A 22,313-nucleotide genomic window follows, 5' to 3' on the forward strand; every position below is an offset into this window, starting at 1 on the left:
TCTTCAAGTATTTTCTAATTTCATCTTTGATCTCCTCATTGATCCAATGGTCTTCCAGTAGTGTGGGTTTTAGTCTCCACGTGGTAGGTGGGTTTCTTGCCTTCTTCATTTGGTTTATTTCTAGTTTGATTCCTTCGTGGTCGGAGAATATAGTTGGTATGATTTCAATCTTAGGCTACACAGATTATCTTAATTAGTTTTTCCTTGAAATTTTGAGGGTCTCTGGGTACATTACCATGACATCTGTAAATACTGATAAAAATTTTACTTCTTTTCCTCCACATGTTAGGTTCCTTTTATAAATTTATCTTTTTGAATTTTTTAGCCAGAACTTCCAATATTTTGGCAAATAGAAGTGATGAGAGTGAACAACCATGTATTTTACCAGATCTCTGCAGAAAAGCTTTTAGTTTTAGAGTAATATTAGCTGTGGGTTTGCTGTAAATGGCTTTGACTATGATAAACTATATTTTGTTTATCCCTAATTTTTCAATGGTTTTCATCAATAAATGAATGTTGTGTCTTATCAAATCCTTTCTCAGCATCCAATGACAGGATCATATCTTTTACCTTTCTTTCTGTTGATATGGTGAATTATGTTGACTAATTTTCAGATATTTAACCTTCCTTGGTCCCAGGTATGAATCTGACCTGGTCATAGTGTATGATCCTTTAAATGTATTGTTAGATTCTGTTCACTAGGATTTTATTAAGGATTTTTGTGTCTACTCATTAGGGAGACTGACCTGTAATTTTCTTTTTTTGTGTTGTCTATTTTTGGTACTAGGATAATTTGGCCCTGTAAAAGTATTAGGAAGTAATCCTTTTTTTTTTCAGACTTTTGGAGTATTTGAAGAAAACAGGCATTAGTTCATATTTGAGGGTTTGGTAGAATTCACTTGTGAAGCCACTTTTTCCCCACACTCTTCTGACTGCTACTTCAACTTCCTTGCATATAATTGGTTTGTTCAGGGTTTCAATTCAGTCTTGGAGGATTATGTGATTCTAAGAAATTCCCCATCTATTCTAGGCTATTGAATTTTTAGGATATAGATGTTCATAGTAGTCTAATTATAAAAATATGGAGTATTTCATGAATTTGCATGTTATCTTTGCACAAGGGCAATGCTGATCTTCTTTGTATCGTCCAATTTTTGTGTTATGCTGCAGAAGCAAATACCATGTTTACTTTTTTTAAAAATTTGTAATGAATACAAAATCCTATAGATTCACTGCATATATTTGAATAATGGGGCAGATTTTTACAATGTTAATATTTATAAAGGAAAATTTGAATCTATTTAAATGTGTGATAAAATTTGTATTATTAATCTGAAACTATACTCAGGCAGAGTTTTCTAAAAACTTTGGAAGATTATTCCTTACAGAAACAAGAAATAAAACAGGGCTCAAGTGGAAGATGATTTAACTTCTGAATAAACTGCCTTTGAAGTACCTGAGGGACATCCAAATACTAAAGCGCTAATATCTACATTGCATATATATAATATACATACACACACACACACACACACACATATATATATATAAAACGTAGAAATGTTCACTCCTCACTGTTACCCTATGAAGTCTGTACTATTACTATTTTCACTTTGTAAATGGAGAAATTGGGACATAAAGAAATGTGGAAACGGTTTTCCAAACACCACAAAGCTTTCCCAAGTTATAGGGTGAGATCAACTATAATGTTGAGGACCCAAAGTCTATCTGTTTTTTTTTTTTATTTTGTGTTTTTATAAATACAGTATGATGCCTCTTGAGATGTCTGAGTAGGAGATAGAAATTTGAAGGCCATTTGAGGTTTTAGCAGATGAGCTAACATAGGGAGTAAAAATATTCAACAGGAGGAAAATAAGAGTTTCAGAATTATGGTTTCCTATGAAGATGTTTCTTGTCATTTCCTTCGACCCCTAGACTATTGAAAGCTACTGTCCATAGCTACTTCAGATGATTTCCAAGATTCACATCATGTTTTGTTCTTCTAGATTGCTTCACACTGGTGACATTCTTCATAAAAATCAAAGGATACCGGCCCTCCCTGGTGGCACAGCAGGTTAAAGTACAGCACTGAGAATCTAGAGCCGCTTCCACATGAGTTTGATTCCCGCCTGCCCCCAGAGGTGACCACATGGTGTGGCAGACCTCTCCTGACCCACCAGCTGCTCCCCTCAGCAGTGTACTTCATCGATCTGCCTGTTCTGTTCCCCACTCTGTCTCTGATGAAGCCTCTCACCGCCCCTGAGCCTCTGGCCTGTACCCCAGTTCTGTATACACAAATAAATAAATCTTAAAAAAAAAATCAAAGGATACCAAGGGACAACTTTTTACCTCTTGCTCTATGGTGCAATGGATCAAATGTTTGTGTCTCCCCCAAAATGAAGATAATACCAATGGTGAGTATGAGGCAGAAACTTTAAGATATAAGAATCCTCATGAAAGCATTCTCAGTTCAGGAGGGTAGAACCCTCGTAAAAGACATTAGTGCCCTTATTAAAGGAAAGCCATTAAATGAATATATGTGTATTAAAATAAAAAGAGAGAGAAAGAGAACAAGAAAGGAAAGACAGAAGGGGGTGGAAAGTAGGAGGGCAAGAGGGCAGGAAAGGCCAAAGAGAGATAAAAGTTCTTTTCAACATGTGAAGCTTTAAGAAGTCAGTATCTGCAACCTACAAAGGGGCCCTTACAAGAATCCAACATTATTGTAACCTCCAAAATGATAAGAAATAGATGTTTTTTTTTTTCTAAACTACCCAGTCTGTGGTAATTTGTTATAGCATCCCAAAGAACTATCAAAGAGCTAAAATAAAAAGTGTAGAAAAGGGGAAGTTCATTCTCTAGGATCTAGGGAGGGATTCATTTCCTTACCTTTTCTAGCTTCTGAAGACAATCTGTAACCCCTTTATGCAAGGCCCCCTTCCAGTAAATTCATGACTCTGACCACTATTTCTATTATCACATCTCCTCTCTGATTCTCCTGCCTCTCTCTTTCATGTATAAGACACTTTAATTATATTAGTCCCATCTGGATAAGCAGAACAATCTCTCCATCACAAGACCCTTAACTTAACCATAGCTGCGCAATCCCTTTAGCAGCTAAAGTCAAGAGATCCTGGGGATTAGAATCCAGGCTTAAAGCTAGTGCTCATTCAAAGCAAAGATATGTGATGCTGCGCTGCCACACCACATGCCATCAGCAGGACCAAAAGGTGGTCCTAATGAACCAGCAGCAAAACTGGAGATGGGCAGTGATAAAATATATTGAAGTAATCAAATTCTGCAAGCTCTGCTGTTCTAGATTAATGGTCAGTACTTTAAGAGAATTTTAAATATTTGTAGCTAATAAGTAGCACATTCATGAAACAACCTGGGAGCTCTGATGCTCACCTGTGCTCCTGTGATCCCTAGACAAAAAATGCTTCACACCCACCTTAAATTGGGGCTAGGTATTTTCTGAAAATTAAACCAAGATTCTGATGTAAAAGAGCTACAAAAAAAACAGACCAGTCAGAATGAAGAATGAACCGGATGGCAGGCCAAAGCAGATCTGAGGGCAGGCATAGGGGTTTTGGTTTATAATTAGAAAAATAAACTGTGAGTAGGTGAACCTGTGGTGCATTAAGAGACTGCTCCATAAAAGTAAGCTGAGTGAGTGTTCATTATTGTGTTAATTCAGTCTCAATAATCATGTATTCGTGAAGACTTATTATTTCTTAGAGGTTCTTTTATAGCATCTACCTGAGAAATGAAGAACTTAGGGTGTCTGATGTGTTACAAATGGAATCAGCTGTATTCCTTGAAGAGAAGTTTGCTTTAACAAGATTTATTTCTGCCTAGCAGTTACTTTTTAGTTGTAAGTAACACTTGAATCAATGCATTTGTTACATGATTTTTTCCAGAACATGGTTTCATGAGTGTAGCTTGATAAGATTTTTACTCCCCACCCCCAACATTGAATATTCTAGGCACTAAATACCCTTTCCTCAGAATTCCTGAGACTATGTGAAAAACACAAAGCTCCAGCACATGGTACCCATTTAATGACTGTTATGCAACCATATATGAATGCATAAATACACAGTGGTCTAAACAGAAGCCCTAGCAACAAAGTCAATTTGATAAGTTTGCTTATTGGAAAATGTCACTTAACTCCTTTCAACAAACAATAAGTATTTAAATTACATAAAAAGATAATTCCTGGGCCCTCCCTGGTGGCACAGCAGGTTAAAGCACAGCACAAAGAAGCTTAAGCCACTTCAGCATGAGTTCCATCATGCCTGCCCCAGAGGAGATCCACATGGTGAGGCAGACCTCTCCTGACCCGCCCGCTGCTCCACTCAGCAGTGTACTTCATTGATCTGCCTGTTCTGTGTCCCCTTGCTCTGTCTCTGGTGAATCCTCTCACCCTCCGCATCTCTGGCCTGTACCCCAGGTCTATACAAATAAATAAATAAATCTTAAAAAAAAAAGAGAGAGAATTCCTTAGTAGACTAAGTTTGTCAAAACTGTTCACGTTACATGTGTTCAAGTCAGGATATTATATAAATTCAAAGGTCTTGGAGACATGAAAACTTGGGTTTGAATTCTGGTCACAACATTTTCTGGTTACATGATTGGGGGAAATTACATAACCTTTTCACTTCCATTCCTTCATCTCTAATATTAGATAAGAATATTTAACTTGGGCAGTCTTTCTTTGCATGTGGTGACAATGTAAGGGTAATGTTCAACAGTTTCTAGTGCACTGGTAACAATGATAATGCATCTAGAGTCAGGCCTCTCGGTTATCCAAATCCTCCCAAGACAGACAAGTTCCTCATCATGTGAGGTTAATCTTTCTTAAATACATGTTCAAAATGCGTATTTCTCAGGAATCTTCTCATGCAACCATGAACTAGAGATCTATGAGGTGGTGCTAAAGTGCCCCCTGATCCATATAGCCATTGAGTCCAGCCCATATACTTATATTACTTTAGCCAGTCATTATCCTAGCAAGCAGAGTGCTGCAAACCTCAGCCAGGGTTTAGATATGGCCCCAAGATATGATCCATTATTAATTGAAAGGAGAGAGAACTTAGGGCTTTTCATTGCTGTGAACCATCTCTTCCCTCACCATTATCTTTTTTTCCTTTGCCACCCTCTCTCTGGCCTGTAAGTTTCACTCAGATTTGCCCTAAATAGTCCCTTTAGTATCTCAAAGTCTTACCTATGTAGATATTAAGTAGATGAAACATTTTTATACATTTCCCATTAAAAAAAATTGGGGTGCAGAAAAGGACAAAATCCAATCTAATGGACAGAAATTTGGGCAAAATTGACATAAACCATACGTTTAAGACAAGACTTTTCACACTGTCCTGTGCTATAACAACATAGAGTTTGTTTTTTGTTTTTTGTTTTTTTGTTTCAAATGTGGGACTGCTCCTACTAATATAACCTCAGAGAGAAGGGAAATATGAGTAGTGGTATAATCAACAAATTCACCAACAACTTAAAGCTTAGCTTTAGTTGGTTATTACTGTGGATTGAAAAGTCTCACTAAGTTTTTCCAAGGGACACCCTAAATTCCATCTATTGCCCCAGAGAAGCCAATCAGGAATGGAAGCACATGTTTCTATCCAAAAACAAAACAGCCCCTCAGAAGTGGTATACTTTAATAAATGTTTAACTGAAGGAAGGATAACTTTTCATGACCTTTTTCTCACAGCTTCCTACAACCAGAAAGAATATTAAGGTGTTCAGGTAGTATGTGCAAAGAATAAGTAATATTTCCAAATTATCTCTATTTTTTAGAGTTAACTAGAAAGAAATGACTGAAATTCAGGAGGCAAAAAGTCATTTTTCTTGTTATTTATAGACCTGATATTCAAAACAACATGACTGAAGAGCTGTTTTCTTCTAATTATATGATTTCTTTTACCCTAAAACCTATATTACAAACATTACCACAAATGATAATCCCTAGGAATAGAAGTAGAGAAAAAATTGTTTGGTCTTAGAGTCCTAGAAAACTGAATACTCTCAAATACCAACTACTAATACTTTTGTTCATAGTCAAGCATAGTCTGACTTTCTAGATAAGATCAGAAAACTGTATTTTTCTCTGCTAGGAAAAAAAGCTATTTCAAAAATATTACTGTAATCATGGATATCTTCTATAGCCTTCAATTTAATCTTTGAGTACAGAGCTACGATTCTGCCATACTGACTTATAACCTATACAGGACAGAGTTCAGTGCACTTTAGAATATGTCCATTTCTTTTTCTTTGAATTATGTATTAATGACAGCTTGCCTTTAGAAAGCTATTCCTTTCTATGAATAGCTAGCCAGTACACCGATTTTTTATTCCTACTTTGTGAACTCCTTCTGCAAAACCAAACAAGTTATGGAATTAGTTCAAGAAACACCACATCAGCTCAATCAATAGAATTTCATTTCCCGACTCTTCTCATTTGAGTACATGCCTGGGGCCAGGACAGGAACAGCACATCCCTCACTAAAAAGACCTCAGGTAACCCAGTGGAGGTTACTATAACTATTAAGGAAGGGTCAGAATCTCCATTTCAACAGAAGTGCAATAGAGTGAAAATTAAAGTCAGTTAGGGGATTTAAAAATCATATAAGCACTTTGTATATTGTCTATCTGAAACTAGGATCTCTCTTTTGACATCATCATATCAAAGTCTCTCCTGCTCATCATCCAGGACACAGCTTTTCAACATTAGAACCATATAAAATCTATACTAACCAGTGTGTTCAGGTTTTTAGTATCTCTCAACCATCCAACTAGTCAGGAAGCTATTCCAAATTAACTCCTCAAAAACAACTGACATCAGACACCAAAAACTTGGTTGCCTTTATTACTCTAGCTCCACCAAGGTCATGCTGGAAAAATCACTGCTAATTGCATGCTTACTCATCCAACTTCTTTTTACATATCTTTTCACACTTGGATGTATTTCTTCTCTTTAATCACTTACTTTCTCAAAAGACAGTAACACCTGTCCCTTTAACAGACTACCAACTTGCTTCCTACACATTCAATGGCTTATTTCTGCCTCTTAACAGCACAACTGGAAAGTACTGTCGATGAAAACTGGGTAAGCAAAGACGAGCACACGCACACAAGTCATGGATGTGGCAATTCTATAGTAGACTTTAGACAGAATAGCGTGGGAAAATAATTTAAGAAATCCAGAGTATTTTCATTTATAAAGAACCTAACCACTTAAAACCACATAGGATTAAGTCAGAGAATGGGACATTTGTAATCAGAAAAATGTAATATGAAGTTGTACTCACCGTTTGATGACTTCTATCACAATAACGCAGACCAAAATAATCTATCTCCACAAGATTTACATGACGGAATACGTGGTCAAGGACAACTGAACCTTTCGTTGACTTCTGCAAAAATGATTGATGGTTACGGTTGTGGGTTTTTGTTTGTTTATTTGTTTGTTTGTTTTAATAACATGGTGTCTTGTCTTTCTCAATGGGGCACAATCACAGTTCCCATCTTTTATTAGCCTCACTCACAATGAGAGCAGTTTTATCAGTCCATGATTCCCTCTTTTAAGTTTTGCCTCAAATACAGAGAAAAGGGGTTTTCAAGTAAAGTAAAGATATTACTTTGGAAATATAATTTTTAAACTGTGGTAGATTTCAAATTAATATAAGACAAAATTATCTTCAGAAGAAAATTATTATTTTAATAAAGATACTCTTTTATCTGAAGAGTATCTAATACTCTTGTGGTTAAAATTCCACAATTCTTTCACTTTAAAGAAAAATTTTCACTTTCTGCTTTACTACATTTATTATTGAATATAAAATTTTAAAAATACCTTAAGTTTTTAAGTTTTTATCTTCCATCTTCATTAACCCTATAGATTTAAATTACCAAAGTTCATGTTCTGAAAAAGCCATCTACAGATTATTTTAATTCATCTCCTTCATATAAGCAGAGAGATAAGAAATTTTTGTTCCCTTGGCTGCTTTGTGAATGCTGACATCTATCTAAAAGCCAAAGTATATTGCCCACTTCTACTTTAAATTCATATTCTAAGCATACAAATATTAAAAATCAATTATTCAAGCATTTAAGATAAACATTTAATCAGCACAATTTACTCTTGAAATGACCACATAACACATTAGTCTTGAAAATAACCCATTCTATTGGCATATACATAGGTACAGTCTTCCTGAATTTTGTCCCAATACTGCCAGATCCCATCATTGAAAGATATAACAATTAATAAAAGAAATCCCTAAGAAGTCACACATTTTGTTAATGAAGGGCTTTGTTTAGTTGCTTTTTCCCTCAGAGAATTATATTATGTGCTTACTCATATACGATTACTACTCAATATTGTGCTTCTTTTAGGAAAAGGATTTGTGACATAAGGGTAATGTTTCGGTTAAAGTATCATAAAATGGGTAATAAGAGGTGATAAAAGTACACACTTGGAGAAGATCTTATTACAAATCTTATAGGTATTTACCCTGGTTAAATTTAATTACTAAATACTTCGGTTAAGTTTAATTGGTCCCTTTTTCAAAATCCACTATGTAATTTATTTTAAAAAATACCCTTCCATGAAGAAAGCTTTAAGTGTGGAACATTTCCTACTATAAACTACAACGATACATCCTTTTGGTAAAAGTCTACTGATGCTCGGCCCTCCCTGGTGGCGCAGCGGGTTAAAGCACACCACTAAGAAGCTAAAGCCACTTCCACATGAGTTCGATTCCCGCCTGCCCCGGAGGTGACCACATGGCGCGGCAGACCTCTCCTGACCCGCCCGCTGCTCCCCTCAGCAGTGTACTTCATGGATCTGCCTGTCCTGCTCCCCACTCTGTCTCTGGTGAGTCCTCTCACCCTCTGCATCTCTGGCCTGTACCCCAACTCTGTATGAATAAATAAATCTTTAAATTAAAAAAAAAAGTCTACTGATGCTCATGTCTGTACCAAAGGGAAAAATATGAAGTGAAATTACTCATCAAAAGAACAAACTCAAAGATACAATGGGCACTGCCAAAAAGACCACTATAAATCATTCAATGACAATTCTTTTCCCACACCCTTGTCAAGAGTAGATTGAGCAAAGTTTTCCAATCTGATTGTGCAAGAAAAGGGAGAGCATTAATAGTTTTAATTTACATTTTCCTGACACTAATAAAAGAGCTTACTAGTCAGTCACATATGCTTACTACATATGCTTACTAATCAATCCCATCTTCTAGATTTGGGTTAGGCTTTCTTTGACTCCAAGTTTATGGGCAAGTCTCCTACGTCATTCTAATAATTCTAAAACTTTACTAGAATATTTAGCTTTGACTCCACTGGAAATTACTTTTGTGCTTGGGATAAGGGCTCTACTTCATTTCCAAATGGATGGACAACTACACTACCATTTACCAAGAAGTAAAAAAGTTGCTTATTGATTTGAAATCTCACCTACTAAGTAAGCATTCATTCTATTTTATGAATTATTCCTAAACCAATACTCCAAGATTTTGATGATTTTAATTTGTTGATATCTCTCTCTTGGCAATGTCTTTGCCAATTCCTAGAACATTTTCTCTACTATAAAAAATCTATTGGAAACTTGAGTGAAATTAAATCAAATTAACAACTGAATGACTAGGCAGAGCATGTGATACAATAAATTTCAAAGTAAAATCTATGTTTTTTTTTCTGATATCTTCAAGGAAGTTTTTTTTATATAATTCTTATAAAATTCTATGTAGGCTGTGGCAGTCAGAATTTACAAAATTCTCCCTCTTCAAAAATATACCCTTACTTGCAGTCCCTGGAACCAGTGACTGTGATGAAATTCACTCCTGTGATTGTGTTATTTTATATGCACTAGTGAGAGAGGGAGTGGATCTGACTTGGGCACTTATAAACATTTTCTTCAGCAAAGGAGAATGACATTAGGCAAGCTATTCTACATGAGAATGATTTCAGAGGGTCACTTCACCAACCCTTTGATTTCAGCCTTACAAGACTGAGAAAGTCATGCCATTCAAGACTTCTAACTTACAGAACAGGGGAATGTTGAAGCCATTAACTTGTGGTAACTTATGATACAGAAATAGAAAACTACTAAATTTACTCTTATTTTACAGTTTCACTGTTGCTGTACTGTCTAACTGGCAATATATTACTAACATATTGGAAAGAAAGGATCGTTTCTTTCTACATTGGTTCTTTTCCCAGACATCATGCCAGACTCTTATTTGTTAAAATAATTTGTGGAGACCTTTCACAAGTAATAAGTGCTCTAGATCTTCCTTTTCAAGATGCCTCCTCCATATTTATTTCTCTCTTCTTGATGCATCACCTGGGGCCTCAACAGAAGGATTGTTGGTAATTGTAAGACCATTCAACCCTAAATTCTATTTGACCATTAAATACTAATGGCTGCTACAGTGCCTTTGTGTATACCATTTATCCAGTGCAAGTTTCCTTTTATTTCAGGTGTTTTTACTCTTCTCTTTGTTTTTGTTTTTATTATCCTTTTTATAAATTTTTAAGCAAGAATGGCTGATAATTTTATCAATATGAGGAAGGGGGAATATGGGTTAAATATGTGATTTGTGTCCTTTCATCTATGAGTTATTTTAAAAGAATTTCCAAATCAAATATACTTAATTGAAATTTCCCATTTATTGATAGTTATATTCATATGATAATATGAAGCCACCTCCCTAATTTGGAGAAAGTCCCATACTCTATGAACCTTGGGGGAGGCAAGAACCATATTATCTAACACCTAGAAGGGTTAATGGCACATGACTTGGTTTCAGTGAAAGACTTGACTTCTGAACAAATGATACAAAGATGAAGAGCTAAAAATTCATTCGTGGCAGTGATTGCCAACAGTAGGTGTTCAACAGCAGAAACACCTAATCCAAAGATCAAATGAATTGGAAAATGGACTAAGGATGACTGATTCCTGGGCCAAATTTCTCAGCAATCTTTTATTTTTTTGGCCGTATGACAAAAGTTTTATAGTTTTACTAATACAATACAGTGTGCATAGGAATAAGCTATTTTCTTCACTGGCATCAGGACTGGTAACTCTGGTGGCCAGCTGGACACTCTTTCCATAATGACTTTAAGGTTCTTGAAGGAGAGAATAGTGTACTTCATAGTGCTAAGGATGGTCACAATGCTGAGTAGAAGATGGCAGCTATTTCTATAGATGATGCCAAAGAAGAGAGCTCCCAACATGCCTGTAGTGCTAAATACAAATAAGGAGGTGTTCCACCAATTCCCTTCCTTTGTTCTGTGGAAGCAATGAATAACTATGTTTGTGCATTAAGAGCCATGCCTGGGTCCCAAGTAAAGATATCATCATGAAAACAAATAGGAATCTGAATGCGTCAGGTAGTTTTTGAAAGCAAAAAGCTTAATACTTGAATCTACGTAATCACTAAAGGACTGGAAAGACACCAAGTATCTCGCAGACTCTAGGGTTGTTACCCTGATGGGTACTCCAGTCTTCTAATACTCATGGGCCCACAACCACTAAACTTGTAGCGATCCTTAATTCATCACTAGCTGCTTCCACAGTTCTCCTGCCCATGTATTAGGTTATGGCTTTTACTTTTAATTGCTTCACAAAATTGCCTAGAAATTTTTAATAGCTTCTGGCTGACTGACTCTAGCCTTTTACATTTTCCAAATTACTCTGGAAAATAAAAACATTGTTCCCATTACATCAAAATATTTGGAAGGCTGGTCTATGAGGCCAGTATTCCATACTGATTTAATCTTTCCTATGGGTCCTTTCTCCTTTCCAGGAACAGATAGAGCCACTAAAGTGTGAGGGTGGAGTCATTTCACTCCACCTAATACTTGTATCCCTGCATAAAAAGCATGTTGTTAATGAAAATAAGTTATTAAAATTATAGCACTTAAAAAGGTACAGATATTCTAAAAAGCATATGTCAAAACTATATGAAAAATATTTAGTGCCTTTATTTCAACAGGAAATACTAGCTTTTTCATATAAACAATCTATAAAAACTATACACAAAAGCAAGCTTGAAAGACCAGTTTATTGGCTTGGAAAATACATAGAAATAGCAAAAACTCATGCACAGAAGGAATCATCATTTCTACAACAATCACTCCAAAAATGCCAATATAATCTGTTGACTCTTTGAGATAGTTTTGTGTTTATATGGCATATGGTGCTTAAAAATGTCCCACTATTAATTTTTAGCATATTTGCTATCCTCTATGGAGAAACCACAAGACAAGCATGCAATGAATCCAGGGCTAACATAAGGAAAAATGCACTACCTTGTGACTCCCTCCACAGTGTTCTGTATATGACAGGATATGTCTACACAGGCACCTGGAGCTGAACCAGGCGAGTCTCAGAAACACTATGTATTGGCCACTATTGCCAACTAACAAGTACATGAAACCTCTTACCTTCTCACATGACACACTCTAATATGATAAAACTGAGAAAGCACAGGTGCCCGGGAGGGAACTTACTCTGGGTGCATAGACCAGCTTACATATCTGCCATCACACTCTAAATGCCCCTTCCAAGCTCTTCCCCCACCACTCTGTATTCCATAGTTACACTTCCTGCTCTTGCACTTATCGATAATTTTATTCTTCATATGATTTCTTCCTAGATATTGATTAGATTTACATTTTGCTGTTGAAGTTGAAAGTTTTCAGGTTCAGAAGTATCATCTTTGAATGAAGTAAGGCTTGACAGAAAATTGACAAGAGAGCCAAGTAAAAACTAAAAGTACACTTTGAAAGCAATAGGTTGGTTCTAGGATTCACTACTGAAAGCAAACAAAGAACTACCAATAAGAATATTACAGAGGGCCCTCCCTGTTGGCGCAGTGGGTTAAAGCACAGCACTAAGAAGCTTAAGCCAATTCAGCATGAGTTCGATTCCCACCTGCCCCGGAGGTGATCCACATGGCTCGGCAGACCTCTCCTGTTCCGCCCGCTGCTCCCCTCAGCAGTGTACTTTGTCGATCTGCCTGTTCTGCTCCCCACTCTGTCTCTGGTGAATCCTCTCACCCTCCGCATCTCTGGCCTGTACCCCAGTACTGTATGAATAAATAAATAAATCTTTAAAAAAAAAAAAGAATTTTACAGAGGCCTCCCTCATGGCCTAGGGGTTAAGTATCTCTGCTATTATGCTGTCACCACTGTGGCCTGAGTTCCATCCCTGGTCAGGGAGCTGACCCACATGGCACAGCAGACCTTTTCTGTTTAGTCTGCTGCTCCCCTCAGCAGTGTGTTTCAGGGTATTTGCTTCTCATGTCCTCAGATAAATCCTTTTAACTTCCCCTGCCCCACACCCCCGTACCTGCTACCTACATTCCAGTTCTTCTATGGATAAATAAATCATTTGTTTTTTGGGTTTTTTTTTTAAAGAATATTTTATTTAAAAAAAATGATTTCATTCATTCAATTATTTGTTGAGTATCTATTGCATGCTGGCCAATGATTAATCTCTAAAAGATGAAAAGATTGCTATTAAATGCCAAAGGAGAGCAAGATGTACCTTTTATAGACTGTAATGTAAGGAACCTCTCAATGGGGAAAGAAGTTGATTAGCGTATTTGAGCTCTAGAAGCCCTGAGGATATGGAGTGACTAAGAGACATCTCAGTAACTTAAAAAGTGAAACAGGGAGGAACCTGGTTTTCATAAGTTCTTTTGTTCTTTTGTTTGGCTACCTACCATGCACATATAAGACTTGCATAAAAATTAAGAAACTGCATGTCAAGTAGAAACTAGAAACAACGAGTAGCTGTTTTTTAGACTTGGTTCATCTACTATGAGATGTTAAGAAAAATACAGTCAAGATAGTTTTGAGCTGTCGATTTGCTGACTACATTTAAATATAAATAATTTATACTCTACAGCGCCCCCCAAAAGTTACTTCAATCCCTTTTAAACTGAATTCTTCTCAAGTTCTTTGAGCATGTAGAACAAACTATCACAAGCCATTACCTACCAGCATGGAGGCCAAATGTTCCCAGTCCTTAAAAATCCTAAGACAAGCTTCATTGCTAAATCAGGCAGTTTCACTTGAAGTTTAATGCAAACTTGTTTAACATTACTTTAGAACTTGGTAGAGGAAAGACATGAATGTGATTGTATTTAGCAGCATTGTAGGGTTTTTTGACTACTTTTAGAGAAATTTGTCAAAGTGAGAAATACATCAAGCTGCTACAAAATAAGTTATAACTAAAGCCACAGCATTTAGCAACATGCCCAAGGACTGTCTGAAAGACAAAAAACATTATAATATTGTCCTAGACACATACAATTGACATCTACTAGTGAGGCTTTTGAGAGAATGAATTCAATGACAACACATATCTTAGGAAGGGAATTCACAGATTGCCTCTACTATTCCCCATATCTGGAGTATTCTCTTTAGTCTCTGTCACCAGCAATGCCCATTAATCCTTCAGTTGAAAAGCTACCTTCTCCCTGAAGCCTTTTCCTCACTATGACCTGAGTCTCCACTGAACCTGCAGTCTTTTTTTAACCAGTCTCTTAGGATTATAATATTCTGTCTTTTTTAAAATCCACAATATACTTCTTAATTTTCTACTAATATTCAGTCATCCTAAAAGCAGTCACTTTGATTTTTTGTTTGTTTCACAGGAAGCACCACTTCCTTTCCAAGTTGTGCAATAATTTACACATTGGATAAAAAAAAAAAAATCTCGGTAAGTTCTCTCAATTAATACTAAGGCTTAACAAACAAGAGAGATGCAGTAGTGGAAACATGGTCATTTATGTATTAAAACCTCTTCTAAAATCCCTATAAAGATTTTTACTTTCTTGACTTATGAAGGCGGAGAGAAAGATGGATGGATTCACTTATCCTGGCATCAGATATCTTACACTTCAATTAGCAGTATACATTTTTTTCTGTGTTATGCAATTTCAACAGACTCAACAGATTCTAGAGGTACAATAAGGAATACAATTTGAAATGTATAAGACACCAAAAATGAGCCTGATATTAAATTTTCATACCTTGAACTTAAAGATGTGCAGGTTTTACTTTAGGTAAATACTGATTGAAGACATCGTATGTTTACCATGTACAATTTTGCACCTGCATATCTGTATATACTGTACTACATCCACCACCAAAGGTCTAGTTTACATCCACTACCATGTAATAAAGAACAGCTGACATGAATTTGTTTTCCATATTCAGGAAAACAATAAAGAGTGGATATGAACCAGTTAAGTAAATAAAAATAGCATCTGACTTTTTTAATAACTCCATTCAGAAAAAGTTCATTTAAAAGTTAGTGTATTGACGACCGTGCAAATAAAGAGTAAATAAATATCTGACATATTTCAGGATTGTGAATGATATGCCTTTCAGAACTCCACAAATTAGAGATAGGTCACTTTATTACTGTGATACTAGGAACATTCTAGAAAAAAATAGGCTTGCAAGAGGTTCGTCGTATTAAAGAAAGATTCCCAGGTAGGACAAGTTTATTTGAAAATTCCATCAGTGAAGCTTTCAACCAGAACAAAGAATTCTTGAAATGAGTAATAACACCTTTGACAATTAACATGACATTATAAACCAGAAAGGCAGGTTTTTACCAGCTGCACAAAATGGTAACTATTACATTCAAGACAAACAACTTAGTCCATCACAAAAGGAAAATACACTTTTCAAAAATGTCTTATATGGTATGCCTTTAAAAATATACTAGATTTCCACTTAGTATTTTCAATATAACAAATTCCCAAGCTCTCTGGGAAAACAAAAAGTATAAAAGTTAAGTTTCTTAGTTCATGTCCATTAGGAAAAGAGGCTAAAGGAGCACCAAGGAGGAAATATTCCTCAGGCAACAAAGGTAACCACTTCCCAAATCAAGCACTGTTAACCATCATCTGATGGTTTTGACTAAATGTTATCTTTACCCTGTAGATGAGGGATTTGAACAGAAAACTAATTTAGTCATAAAAATGAGGAATAAATGTTTTCTTATTTAAGATGCTTTCCTTCATATAAAGCCTGGTAACACTGAAATTTTTTCACTTTCATATTTTCAACTCTTAATTGCTGTGTAACAAAACAGTGCCTCAAAGCAACTTTGTTCAATTTCTATAAATTATGGAGGCTCAGAAGAGGTACAAAGTGTCGGTTGCATCCCATGTGTTAGAAAGGTTCACTAGGATCAAAAGTCACTTGGACACTTCACCTGACTTGAGAGAAATAGCTAAGCCAGGCTGGACACCACTCCCTTTCTTCATCTCTCAATATAAGGTAACTACAGCAGGAAATCTGATTCTATTACATAGTAACTGAGGGCTCCAAGAATTTAGCCCAGATTTACTCTCTATACTTTTTTGGGGTATGTGAGCCATAATATATGCCTAAATGGAAAAGGAGGGGGAAATAGATTAACCTTCTGATGACATGGATACAAAGGAGTGACTGGAAGACTTGGCCATGACAATTGTAGTTAAAACTATCACATCTCACTTCCTGACTTATCTCTCTAGGCCTGTTATATTCTTTACCTTCCTCTATTCAATCCATCATAACTAATATTTCACATTGTAGCAAAAGAAAATAAAGCTGATCATCTATATTTGCAAAACTCTACTAAATACTTGTATATAATTTATCTCATTTATGCTCTAAAAGGTCAGCGCAAACTTGATGATTTTATTTTTAAAAATAAAAGAAAATACAGTTTGGCTACAGTGATGGATGAAAGTGGTAAAGTCAGGATTCCAACAGAGAAATAGCTGATTTAAAAGCTGGAGCTCATTCTCTTATACCAGTTACTACCCAAAGAGGGTCTAAGGATTCTGTGAGAATGCAGACAATCTTTTGGTACTCCATAAAATTACTCCTAATATTACTGTATTCAAAACTGTATTCCAAATATTATTAATTTGTTCTTTGTCATTTTTTGTTCTTATTTCACAAGTATAGATTTCCAGAGATTATATGATCTATATCACAACAGATACTACATAAAGTAAATATAAATTACAACTATCTTCTATCAAACCAGATATATAAGCCATTTGCAAAAATATAAAAACAATGTAATCTGTGCCCTCCCTGGTGGTACAGTGGGTTAAAGCACAGCACTAAGAAGATAAAGCCACTTCAGCATGAGTTCCTACCCTGCCCCAGAGGTGACCCACATGACATGGCAGACTTCTCCTGAACCACCCGCTGTTCCACTCAACAGTGGACTTTGTCAGTAAGCCTGTTCTGCTCCCCACTCTGCCTCTGGTGAAGCTTTTCACCTCCCCTGAATCTCTGGCCTGTACCCCAGTTTTGCATGTATAAATAAATAAAATCTTTATTTTTTTAAGATTTATTTATTTGCACATACAGAACTGGGGTACAGGCAAGAGGCTCAGGGGCGGCAAGAGGCTTCACCAGAGACAGAGTGGGGAGCAGAACAGGCAGATCTACGAGGTACACTGCTGAGGTGAGCAGCAGGCAGGTCAGGAGAGGTCTGCCACTCCATGTGGCAGGTGGGGCAGGTGGAAATCGAACTCATGCAGAAGTGGTTTTAGCTTCTAAATGCTATGCTTTAACCCACTGCGCCACCAGGGAGGGCCCAATAAAATCTTTTTTTAATAAAAAGTGTAATTCTTCTCTATTTTGATAAACATGTTACATATTTGAATGTACATTTTACTGTAAATAAGCTTTTAAAATTATTTTTCTAGGTTTTAATTCATATTACAGTATGCACACATAGAGAGAACCAATATGAACAAAATAGTTCTTTTAGGCTTTTGATAATTTCAATGAATATAAGTAGATGATGACACTAAATGCTTGAAAATCACTCTACTACATTGACAATAAGGGTAGGTTCTTGATGGAGACATACTGCAAAATATATGCCTCAAAGCAACTTTGCTCAATTTCTATAAATTATCGAGGCTCAGAAGAGGCACAAAGTGTCTGTTGCATCCTGTGTGTTAGAAAGGTTTACTAGGATCCTAATTCATCTGGCAAATCTTGTAAGTCCTTCTCACTTTCTAGATGAGGAAACTGAGAGATGAGAAACTGTCACACCGGTCACAGGGTTAGCTATCTGAACTGGTTAAGGAAATACTATCAGTGTATCATAACTGCCATTAAACAAACATTTGCCTTTTGTATTCCTTACACATCTTCTTAGAATAGAAATTCACAAAAATCTTACCAAATAAAACCAGAAGAAAAAAAGTAGCACACAAGGAAACTCAAAAGTCAAATAAGAAATAGTAACCCTTGGGCCCTCGCTGGTGGGCAGCAGGTTAAAGCACAGCCCTAAGATGCTAAAGCCACTTCAGCATGAGTTTGAAACCCACCTGCCCCAGAGGTGACCACATGGTGCGGCAGATCTCTCCTGACTCATCCACTGCTCTCCTCAGCAGTGTACTTCATCAGTTGGCCTGTTCTGCTCCCCATTCTGTCTCTGGTGACTTTTCTTTGAAATTAAAAAGTTTGAGCTTAAGACATTTCATAGGTAATAAGATATACAAAGTAATCAGAAACCCTGTCATTTCCATTCTATATATTATAGATCAATACTAAAACAATGGCAATATAAGAGTTGCAAAAGCACATTTTTTTTTTTAAAAGATTTATTTATTTGGCCTTCCCTGGTGGTGCAGCAGGTTAAAGCACAGCACTGAGAATCTAAAGCCAATTCTGCATGAGTTCGATCCCTGCCTGCCCCGGAGGTGACCACATGGTGCGGCAGACCTCTCCTGACCCGCCCGCTGCTCCCCTCAGCAGTGTACTTCGTCGATCTGCCTGCTCTGCTCCCAGCTCTGTTCCTGGTGAATCCTCTCACCCTCCACATCTCTGGCCTATACCCCAGTTCTGTATGAATAAATAAATGAATCTTTAAAAAAAAAAAAAAGATTTATTTATTTGTTCATACAGAACTGGGGTACAGGTCAGAGGGTCAGGGGCGGCGAGAGGCTTCACCAGAGACAGAGTGGGGAGCAGAACAGGCAGATCTACGAAGTACATTGCTGAGGGGAGCAGCAGGCGGGTCAGGAGAGGTCTGCTGCACCAAGTGGTCACCTCCAGGGCAGGCGGGAATCGAACTCATGCGGAAGTGGCTTTATCTTCTCAGTGCTGTGCTTTAACCCGCTGCGCCACCAGGGAGGGCCAAAAGCACATATTTTTTAAAGAAAATAAAAATGGATTATCTATCCTTAAAATGTAGTTTTTGAAAATCCATTACTCTTGTTTTATTCAGGACATTTAAATGATTATTTCTTTAAGATCATAAATATTACATAGCAGAAGAGCATTTATTAAGTCAAGGACCAGTGTGTTATAAATACAAGTCTTCATTTAAGATACAATCACTTGTGCTTCTAGCCTTCATCATGTACTCAAGTGTCTGGGGAGCCAGCTCAGGCACCAGTAGCAACCTCCCATGGCTGTACTCAATATTATCAACACTCAGCCACATCCTGGTAAGTGTCCCTGAGCCCAAACACACCCACCAGCACCTCAGAAACTACTTTAGGTCCCAGTTAGGGCTGTGTAGGGCAAGTAAACCTCATCTACCCCTGGAAAACTTCCTCCACCTAGGACATCTATCTTGCGAACTGGTACAGGTCACATTCAGCTACCATCAGTTTCAATCTCAATTAAAGTCTCAATGGCAGCAGTTCTCCCAGCTGCCTGTGACTATACAGGCATTTCTTATCCCAAACGTTTTCCTACTGCAGCAGTGGAAACACTCTGCCTTCTGTGTCTATGCAGGTGTCTCTCTTTTCCTTTCTCCATTTCCTATAAACCTGTCCTTTTAAAATATAAAAAAGAAAAATATCTCAATGGCATTCTTCAAAGTAATGGAAGCAATGTTACTGAAATTTATGTGGAACTACAAAAAGACCCCAAATAGCCATGGCTTTCCTCAGTCAAAAGGTGAAAAATTAGGGTGCTACACTTCCAGACTTCAAGATATACTATAAAGACATTATAATTAAATAAATATGGTTGCTGGAACAAAAACAGACGCACAGATCAATTAAATAGAATTGAGAGTCCAGAAATAAAACCACACATTTATAGTTAACTAATCTACAATAAAGGAGTGAATAATATACACTTGAACATGAAAGCCTCTTCTATAAATAGTGGTGGGAAAACTGGACTGCCACATGCAGAGAAAAGCAAAAGCAACCTGACCACTATGTAACACCATACACAAAAATAAATTCAAAATGGTAAAAGACTTGGATGTAAGTTCTGAAACCATAAATTACACACCAGAAAACATAGGAAATATAATCCATCACATAAACTTCAGAAACATCTTGGCAAATTCATCTCCAGAAGCAAGGAGATTATCGACAACCAGGATTAGATCAAGCTAAAAGGCTTTTATACACTTAACGGGACAGTAGTCAAGACTGAAGAGACACTCTACTGAGAGAAAATATATGCATACCATACTGCTGGTAAAGGACTAATGTTGAAGAGCTACAAAAAGCATATACAACTTGACAAAAAGAAAACAAGCAACTCAATCAAATAAATGGACAAAAGAGTTAAATGGGCATTTTTCCAAAGAAGACACACAGCAGGTCAACAGATACGAGAAAATATTTCTCATCACTATCATCAGGTAAATGCAAATCAAAACCACAATAACACAGTATCATACCATTGCCCATATTAAAACACACACACAGAAATGAATGGTTATGTAGAAAAAAAGAACTATCTTACATCATTAGTGGGAAGTAGACTGGTACAGTCCCTGTGGAAAGAAGTCTGGATCTGCCACACAACCCTGTAATTCTACTCCTAGGTATCTTCCCAAAGAACATAAAACACTAACTCAGAAAGAAACCTGCACTCTAATGTTTACTACAGCACTATTTACAATAGCCAAGCTATGGAAACAACCTAAATGCTCCAAGACATGGTGTATATATATGAATGGGACACTACTCAGTGATCAAATAAAGGTATACCTATGTCATCTGTGACAGCATGGATGGGCCTGAAATGGACTTTTCTAAGGGAACTGAGCCAAAGGAAAGATAAATATTGTATGGTTTCACTTAAAGTGATATGTGGAAGACGGAGAAACCAAAGTTTCAGACAAAGACAAATTTCAAAGTCAACACTTGAAAGACAACTATAAATCTGAGGGAACCACAATCAGGAGGGAAGGAAGAAGAAAGGAGGAAGGTTAAAAACAGGCACAATGGGGGAGATGAGAGCACAACAGAATGTGTGGAAGACTATGGGTGCTTTAGTGGTGGGAGAGCCAATGTTACCACACTTGAGAGACATGATCAATGCTATACAGTCAGAAATTCACAAAGATGTACAAAAATGGTACTGAATTAAAAAAAAAAAAAACACTAAGAGGCCTCCTGGTTGGTTTAGAGGTTAAGTCTCAATGCTATCACCACGACGGCCAGAGTTCAATCACCAGTCATACAGCTAATCCATATATGGCACAGCAGACCTCTCCTGTCTGATCCATTGCTCCCCTTAGGAGGGTCTTTCAGTCAATCTTCCTCTTCTGCTCCCCAATGGTGACATCCTCTCATATTTCCATCCCCGATACTTTGGTCTATCCCCCAGTTCTTCTAGAAAATAAATATTTTTTAAAAAGTAAATAAAAAAATACATGTAAAATGGTATAATCAGGTCCTCCCTGGTGGCACAAGTTAAAGCACAGCACTGCAAAGCTATGCACAGCCCCTTCAATGGGAAGTTCTGTCCCTGGCTGGAGAGATGACCCACATGGCACCCAGACTTTTCTTGTCGCGCTCTACCCTCAGCAATGTACATCATTGATCTGTCTGTTCTGTTCTACTCCCCACTCTGTCTCTGGTGAATACTTTCACCACCCCTGTACCTCTGGCCTGTTCCCTCGTTCTGTATGCATAAATAAATACACCTTTTTTAAAAAAAAGTTTTAATCACTTGAATTTTTATTTGAATTATGAAAAGATTATATTTTAAAACTTTACATGTACTATACTCAATATTTTTGAAGATTTATTTATTTATGCATACAGAACTAGTGAATAGGCCAGAGGTGCAGGGGTCAATGGATTCACCAGAAACCAAGTGGGGAACAGAACAGGCAGATATACTGAAATACACTGTTGAGGAAAGCAGTGGATGAGTCAGGATATGTCTGCCATGCCAGGTGGGCCATTTTCCTTGCCAGGGATTGAACTCATGCTGCAGTGGCTGTGACAGCTTCATAGTGTTATGCTTAACCCCTT

The 22,313-nt window shown here is 36.9% G+C and overlaps 1 protein-coding gene across 3 annotated transcripts in view; it reads right to left on the reverse strand.

Moving 5' to 3' along the window:
• EPB41L4A (erythrocyte membrane protein band 4.1 like 4A) overlaps positions 1 to 22,313 on the reverse strand; it is a 264,473-nt gene that overhangs the window by 145,713 nt on the left and 96,447 nt on the right. For all 3 annotated transcript variants that reach the window (XM_012721936.1, XM_004678482.2, XM_012721938.1), the window contains exon 2: positions 7,323 to 7,427. In XM_012721936.1, the coding sequence (XP_012577390.1) occupies positions 7,323 to 7,427 (105 nt within the window). The remainder of the gene's footprint in view (positions 1 to 7,322; positions 7,428 to 22,313) is intronic.

This window comes from Condylura cristata, unplaced genomic scaffold, assembly GCF_000260355.1.
Source record: "Condylura cristata isolate star-nosed mole 26May11 unplaced genomic scaffold, ConCri1.0 scaffold00007, whole genome shotgun sequence".
Classification (NCBI taxonomy): Eukaryota; Metazoa; Chordata; class Mammalia; order Eulipotyphla; family Talpidae; genus Condylura; species Condylura cristata.